The sequence below is a fragment of the Anoplophora glabripennis genome, unplaced genomic scaffold (genome assembly GCF_000390285.2).
Source record: "Anoplophora glabripennis isolate ALB-LARVAE unplaced genomic scaffold, Agla_2.0 scaffold935, whole genome shotgun sequence".
Taxonomy (NCBI): domain Eukaryota; kingdom Metazoa; phylum Arthropoda; class Insecta; order Coleoptera; family Cerambycidae; genus Anoplophora; species Anoplophora glabripennis.
Window position 1 is genome coordinate 39,453 of NW_019417038.1, and position 8,436 is coordinate 47,888.

At 32.8% G+C, this 8,436-nt stretch overlaps 1 protein-coding gene across 4 annotated transcripts in view; it reads left to right on the plus strand.

Annotated features, from left to right (window-relative positions):
* The window catches only part of LOC108914801 (facilitated trehalose transporter Tret1-like), a 39,355-nt gene extending 36,134 nt beyond the window's left edge, over positions 1-3,221 (plus strand). For all 4 annotated transcript variants that reach the window (XM_018720692.1, XM_018720691.1, XM_018720693.1 and 1 more), the window contains one exon: positions 1,739-3,221. In XM_018720692.1, the coding sequence (XP_018576208.1) occupies positions 1,739-3,090 (1,352 nt within the window). In that variant the 3' untranslated portion in view covers positions 3,091-3,221. The remainder of the gene's footprint in view (positions 1-1,738) is intronic.
* The last annotated feature ends 5,215 nt before the right edge of the window (positions 3,222-8,436 follow it).

Sequence of the window (8,436 nt, forward strand, 5' to 3'; positions counted from 1 at the left end):
ATTTGACAAGGTACATTTAAGAATTTTTCTGCACGCAAAACTCCTGGCAAAAATCAAATCAAAAGTCGTCGTGATCGTTAGATTCAGAAAAAATTTATTTTTTTTTTGGTTTTTTAGATCATACCTATATTTGGTTTCAGCAAATTAAAATCTATAAGAAATGACAGTTGTGGTCTAAAAAAAAAATTATCGACCCCTGTTATCTATGTTAGGTAAAAATAAAAAATGTACAGTGTTTCCCTGAATAGAAAAAACGACTCTTGTAAGAGACGAAAAATGTTGCTGATGAAAAGTGGCCTGGGTTTCAGCATTGCTTGTTTGTAAAACAAAATCTGCCATGATTTCAAATTTGTAAAATCCAGTAAGCTTTGGAAATTTGCAACAATCTAATTTTATTCACAAGTAAAGTTCCATTCCCATATGAACTATTACAAAATGTTATTAAAAAATTCTCTCAGACTAGTACAGTGCCGTTTCTGTATGAGGAAGACTCCCAGAATGAAGAGTTAAGATTGTCTATCATATTTCAATATCATATATAAATCCAAGAAAAGATGCGAAAAGAAGAAAGTATCTAATGATAGTAAACGAAAATGTCCTGTTAGCTTATTTAGTTGAAAACAAGATTAAATCATCTTAAGCTTAAGTGATTTAGAATCTGTATTCGGGAGATACGGTTTCGAAAATACATATCTTTTTCAATTAGGCGTCATTTTAACGCAAATCATCATGCCGAAACGTTTTTTTCGAAATGTGCAGAATTTTATCAGCTTTTACCTGTTTTTTTCAGAATTCAAATTGCTTTAAAATTTTGTGAGATAAATGAGAAAAACGGAAAAGTCACTTTTTTTCAAAATTGATTTCCTGAAAAACCCCACCGTTCGAGAGATACTGTTTCGAAAGATAATATTTCTACACATTATTATGTATAAGCTCGTATCATAATAATTTTAACACGGAAATAATTTGTCAACGTAGAAGTGAGTAAAAAAAAGTAGGGTTTTTGAGAAAATTAATTTTGAAAAAAAAATATTTTTTCCGTTTTTCTCATTTATCCCAAAAAGTTTTAAAGCAAATTGAAATTTGAAAGAAATAGATAAACGTGTGTGTGATAAAATTCTGCACACTAAAAAAAAAAAATGTTTCGATAGGATGATTTGGGTCAAAATGATGGCCACTTGAAAAAAATATGTATTTTTGAAACCGTATCTAACGAATGGAGCAAGTTGGCATATTGCCGCTTGGCTAAAAGATAGCTTATTGCAATTGAAAAATATATCCAATATATTTGATGAAAATAAAAGGTGGGGCCTTTGAGAAAATCAAATTTGAAAAAAATCGTTTTTTTCATTTATCTCGGAAGGTTTTAAAGTAATTTGAATTCTGAAAAAAACAGTTGAAAGCTGATGCAATTTTGCACATTTTGAAAAACGTTTCGATAGGATGATAATGACGGCCACTTGAAAGAAATATGCATTTTCATTTTCGGAATAACGCTATCACCATGTAAATTTTGACATGACACCACAGAACTCCAAAAATTTTTCTCGGAAATACAAAAAAACACGGGTTTCATTAAATTCAAAATACTTAGATTAACATCCCAAAGTTTCAAGAAAATCGAAGAGGTATTTTTTTTTGTTCGTTGAATCCATATGGAAACTACCTACTACCAAATTATTATTTTGGTTCATAGATAACTATTCCAGTTTTCTAATGTATCAATTTTTGTTTCCAGTTTCCTTGGGAGCGTTCTGCGCAGGGACAGTTTTATCATGGACCTCTCCAGGATTAGCCCACATTACCATCGACGGCACCAACAAAACAAACGGCACTTTTCCAACGGATGAAATCCCTGCTCCAGGATTCAAAATAACCAAAAGCGAAGAGGCGTTAGTAGGCGCGATGCTCACAATTGGAGCTCTGATATCAGCCATTCCCACTGGATACCTAGCTGATAAATTTGGAAGAAAACTCATAATATTAGGCTTATCGATACCCTTCTTGCTGAACTACCTCCTGATATCTTTCGCGTATAACGTAGAGACTGTGGTGGCGGGAAGGTTCTTCGCAGGAATAGGTCTAGGAGGCATATGCGTGGTGGCGCCCATGTATATAGGAGAGATATCTGAACCCTCCAATAGGGGCATGTTCGGGTCCTTCTTTCAGATGTTCCTTTCTTGCGGCATACTCTTCACGTGTATAATCGGGTCTTTCGCGAACTGGATGTCGTTATCCTTGATCCTTGCTGTTGCTCCTGTCGTGTTTGGAGTAAGTTTCCTATTTATGCCCGAAACTCCTGTGTACTTGGTCGAAAAAAGCAAGCTGGACGAAGCGGAGAAAACGTTGAAAGAGCTAAGGGGTAGCAGCTACGATGTTTCGGTAGAATTGAAAACTATCCAAAAAGAAATAATGGAATCTCGGGAGAAAAAAGCCACACTCGCTGATATCATATCAGACAAGGCAAACCTAAGAGCTACACTTTCCGTTATAGGTGTATTAGCTTTCCAGCAATTTAGCGGTATTAACGCTGTGGTGTTCTATACAGTAGCTATTTTTAAAGCGGCAGGGTCTAACATTTCCCCAAGTCTTTCAGCCATTATCATCAACCTCGTACAGGTTGTGGTGTCATACATTTCTATATTGATCATAGAAAAAGCGAACAGAAAATTCTACCTGATGATGTCTTCGAGTGGTATGATGTTGTGTTTAGCTGGTCTGGGAATGTTCTTCCACTTGAAATCTCTCGCGGTGAACGTGGACCATCTTGGTTTCATTCCGCTTGGCAGCACTGTTCTCTTTATGATATGTTTTTCTATAGGCTACGGCCCAGTGCCGTGGATGCTGATCAGTGAACTGTTCTCACCGGAAATCAAAGGCATAGCCAGCGGTTTGGCTATTTTGGCGAATTGGGTGTTCGCCTTTATCGTTACCTATTCTTTTCCCATTATAAATGCAAATCTCGGTGATCATGTGACCTTTTATATATTCGCTTCCGTTATGGTATGCGCGACGATTTTCGTTCATTTTGTTGTTCCTGAAACCAGAGGCAAGTCCCTACTGGAAATCCAAGATGCCTTGAATAGATAATTATGTATAAATGTTTAGGAATCTTGAAATTTTCTAGGATTTTCTAATTGCTTTAATGAATTTTCTCATTATTTTTAGTGATATTTTTTTACATGTGACAAAATTATGTATTTAAATAAAATATATTTACACATTATGTTATTATTACCCTTATTGTGAGAGAGACTCATCAGATGTAATGAAATTGAAAACTACGAATACCACGCGAATAAAAGTTACAATTTAAAAACCCTTCATGCCTTCACTTGATGTAGTCTCCTGAAGGTAGGAATGCTAGAAATTTTATTGCAGTGTATTCAGTGAAAAAAAGGCAATTTTATTAAAGAGTAACAATCACGGTGGAAGAGATTATTATCATTCAGAAGGAAATGCTAGGATTTCAAAAGAGAAAAGGAGAGTAGTTGACATATCAACAAGACAAACATAATATACTTTCCGTGTGCATTAGCTTTCCAGTATATTTTTCAAAACAGCAGCCGTTGATACTTTTTCAAGTCTATCAACCAATATGGTCAACAGGTTGTCGTGTTGTTAATTTCTAAACTGATGAACAGAAAATTCTACTTCATAATGTCCTAGAATGTTCTTCCACTTAAAATTCCTTCGTGTTAACGACAACTATCTTGGTTTCATACTGCCTGCAAGGACTGTTCTATTTATGATAGGTATGCCTCTTACAGCTTATGGCCCAGTGCTATTAAAGTAGATCACTGAATTAATTGTTGAAAATCCTCAAATCAAAGGCACAGCCAATGCTGTTTTGGAAGATTGAAGACCTATTTGTTTCCTTTTATAAATAGTTCATTTTGTTGTTCCCCAAAACCGAGGCAAGCCCTTAATAGAAATCTAAGATGCTCTGAATATATAATTATGAAGAGATAATTAGAAATATTAAAATTTTTCAGATTTTGTAAAATATAGTTATCTCCTGCATAATTTTTTATCCTTATTTTGAAGTAAACATGGTTCTGAATTAAAAATATATTAATTTATCTTAGCAATAGTTGGTACATAGGACTTGAATTATCTATCAGACATATTGAAAATCACACAAAAACCAAATTACCCAAAGCAAAATCTAAACACTTTTTATGGCTGTGATCCTTGCTGTTGCTTCTATGGTGTATAGAGTTAACTTGTTCGTGCTATAATCTCCTGTGTATTGAATGGAGAAAGAGAAACTGGATCAAGTGGAGAAAACAATAAAATACTTAAAACCACATTCACTAATATCATATCCAATAAGCCATATTTAAGAGATACACTTCCATGTACAGTAACTATTTTTAAAGCAACAGGCACTAACATTTCTCTAAGTATTCCAACCTATTCATAGGCTTATGAAAGAAAGTGGTAGGTATGTTCCATAGATAAGACCCTTGCAATTCATATATTTCGGAAATCAAACCTGCCCTGGAAAATTTTTCATAACTTTTTTTTTCGAATTGGCGAAAACTACTCCTGAGGGGCTCATTGGTACTTGAAAATTTAAACAAACCTTGCATGTTTTCAGCTTCGAGTGAATACCAGAAAATCACCGCTAAAACCTAAAAATTAGCTAAACTTCTACGTTCGGCGGATTCAAGTTATAAACTCAAACCATGAATTTACAACCTCGGATAGAGATTTTGTTAGAATACATTGATTTGTTTGCAGAGCAACTAAATTCAGGCTTTTGGCTGCTTTTTAGCTTTCAAGGTGTGATTTTTGGCAATTTGAAAATAAACTAGGGCATAATGGAACATTTTATACGGCAGGGTAGATTTTTGGGGGCCAAAATACGTAGGGTAGCATTGGTCGCTTTCATGGAACAAACACGTTTCTTTGTATGTTTGTGGTTTGTGCACAGTCAGTTATGCAGTTGATGCATTTAAAAAAACCAGTACATTCGATGTTTTCCTTCTGATATCAATTTAAATATGTAATAATAGAGCGTGTTTTTGTTCTTTTTGTGTGCCTATGACTTCATCAGTCACAGAAAAAACGAACAGGAAAGTCTGGCTAGTTTTTGCTATGTCTTCCGCATATCATCTCTCAAAATTAACATGGACCACCGTGGATGCATATCTTTTAGCAACATATACTGTTTCCTATTATAAATGCAAATCTTGCCAATTACGTGACCCTATATATTCGCTTTCGTTGTGGTACATGCTATTATTTTCCGTAATTTTGTTTTCCTTTAAATTGGAGGCAAGTTCTTGGAGGTACTTCCAAGAACTCTGAGACTTCCTTAGGAATCTTGAAATGTTCTAGGATTTTCTAATTTTTGTGGAATAATATAAATGTTTAGTTATAGAATAATATACTTTTATAGAATTAATATATTTTTATAGTAAATATCGACTTATAATAATCATAATAATTAATTAATAATTTGTACTTGTATATTCTTTGCAATTCTTCAAAAGAAAATGTATCATAAATTTTAAAATTACTGTTTTTAAATAAATTTAATAATTTGATTCAAGTACATACGAGTATAGGCAACCATATAAACCAGTCAATATCTCAGATTGCAGTTTTAAAGAAGATCGATATAGAAGTTGAGATAGCAATGCTACATAAAAAATAAAATCGACTTTAAATGATTTCGAACTGCCGTGTTTGAATAATATTTTGAACAAAAAGTAATTGACCTATTGAAACATTCTTTAATGTTTTGACACATTCAATTAATGTGATAAAGTTTAGGCTTAGACTTGATAAAAAATAAGTAATTTTGTTTGATATATTTATGTTTTCTAATGCTAATTTCTAATTTACTTATTTAATTACTTTTACTGTATTTCAAGGGTATTAACCTAGTTCAAATAAATTGAACTTTTTCCCTAAAAATTCTATCAAATAAAGTCAAGCTCAAGCAATGTTCTTCGATCCCAAAAATCTAGATATGCCAAATATATCATATAGTCCATAGAGAAGTTGTTTTTCGCAATATATAGGGTGATTCACAACATATCCAAAAAAAAAAAAATTGGAAATAGATGCGGTGTGAGAAATGGAGACAATATTGTAAAATAAATTTTTGTAAAATCCTTATACTTTCCGAGAAAAAAATTATTGAATTGTAGTACATTTATCCATTACATAGCTGGACAACTGTAGTCCCTAGCATCATTCGCAATGCGTGTGGAGAGCTACGTGGCCTCAGTGACTCCGAATACTGAAATTCGATTTTACAATCGCCGTCGTTGCGATAGTGTTTACTGTGGTGGTGTTTACAATAGTTTTTTAGTAGTTAGTGTCAAAAATGGCTTGCGTGTATAGCAACTCGGAGTTGATGGATATCGTTTTAATTTATGGACAACATTTGTATTATGGTGAGGCATTTGTGTTATGGTGAATCAAGACAACATTTGTGTTTACACGTCGGTGGATACAATTTTGAGCAGTTGTTGTAACATCAGATATGTCAAATTATTTTATTATTTAAAACCACAAATTAATTTTATTAATTAATAATAACAATAACGGCTAAATCAGTTGAATTTGCTGATATAAAGTAGGTCCTGTAAAATTCTATTCATTTCTTTCCTTGCGAAAGTTTTTGTCCATTTATTTATCACAACTGCCCTTTTTGATTTTCTCTTTACAAAATTGTATTTGTAAGAGTCCCCTGTACGTCCAAAATTTTTTTTTTTGGATAAAGCCTGAATCACCCTGTATACCAGTTAAAAATTTTGACTACGAGGTTAGATATCTTTTGCATAATTAGATTTTTGTAACCGAAAAACATTGTTTGACTTCATCTGATAGGATTTAGTACGAGTTAATATTAAAATATATATTTTAAGAGAAGAAACGTAGGTATCTATCTATTTAATCTATCAATCCTGAAAATAACGGTACAAAATTGAGGACTATCCTGTATAAATCAACAAAATAATTAATGTAGACCGTATAAAGTTAGAGTAAAATTTTTAAAACAATGTGTCGTTGTTTCGACCTCGTATATCCAAAAAAATGCATTATTGCATCTTTATTTCGGTGTACATTACTTACAGTGCCATTATTTATAAAATTTACATATTTATCTGTGTAGTCCTAAGTAAATTCCGCAAAAGCTAAACTATGTAGAGGTTAGTTAAGTTGATAACTAGATATTTGTGTATGACATTTTAACTCATTTTCGTTGTAGATATTAGTGTTACTATGAATCGCACGTAAATACTATATTCATAACGATTTGTTTAATTTGTCACATATGGTAACAGATTAATTAAGATACAATGCAAATACTAGGTAATCTATTACACTGAACCTTCATTTCAACAATAAACAACAATCATATTGCGTTATTCATTATAAATTTAAGAAAACGTGTTAATTTAATCAACAACATTTTCTCTATATTGAGTTTTGAAGTTAATAAATGGCAAAGAATTTTATACATATACAGGATGTCCAACATTGACACAGGTGCATCTAGCTGTGCCCAAAATATTGTATTTTAACCAAACTTACTTTATATGAAGTTGTACTCAGGTGAAGTTATATGCCTTCAAAGTGAGGCTCCTTTTGCAAGATGATATCACAGCCCCACGAAAAACAAAAAAATGGTAGGTCCGAAAGCCAAGACCATCATATCTGCCCGTTTGACACCATCAGGTCTAGGTTAAAGTCAATTCAAAGTCAAATGTACAAAATCGATTTCCAACAAAGTAAACTGTTGTTTTTGAATCCGAATCCGGTGTTCGTTGGACTGTATTAACTTTGGGTCAAGGTCAGTTCAAGGTCAAATGCAGAGAATCTACTGCCAACAAAGTAAACCTACACACCTATAGGTTTTTGGGGTCGCTGAATCCGAACCCGATGTGCGTTTGACCCGATCAAATCTGGGTTAAGGTCAATTGAAGATCAAATGTCAGAATCAATTGCACAATTGTACAAAATAAAACTATATATCATACGTTTTGGGGATTGACCTCATATTATAAGGAATTCACTTCTAAAATTCTTGCTAAACTTCGATAAACCTTGCCGTTTTCAAGAAAAATAATTAGGATAATTCAAAATAATTTATTCTAGCACTGTGCGCTAGAATCTCCAAAAAGTCTACACCTTTAGTCTCTCACCTTTAGTGGCTACAGATTTAATTTCAGCGAAAAATTGTTACACTAACAATGTTGTTTAATAATTCTGTGAATTTTTTCCTTTTTGGGCTAACTGTAAGGTATACATATTTGATCCAATTATCACATCATGGAAATTCATGAGGCTCATATTTGCAATTTTCTGAATTTTAGTTGTGAAGAGTCTCGTTAACATTTTGTCATTGTGAATATTTTTATATAAAATTTAGTTAGCCTATTTAAAATGAAATGCCCTGTTTTTGTTTCTATC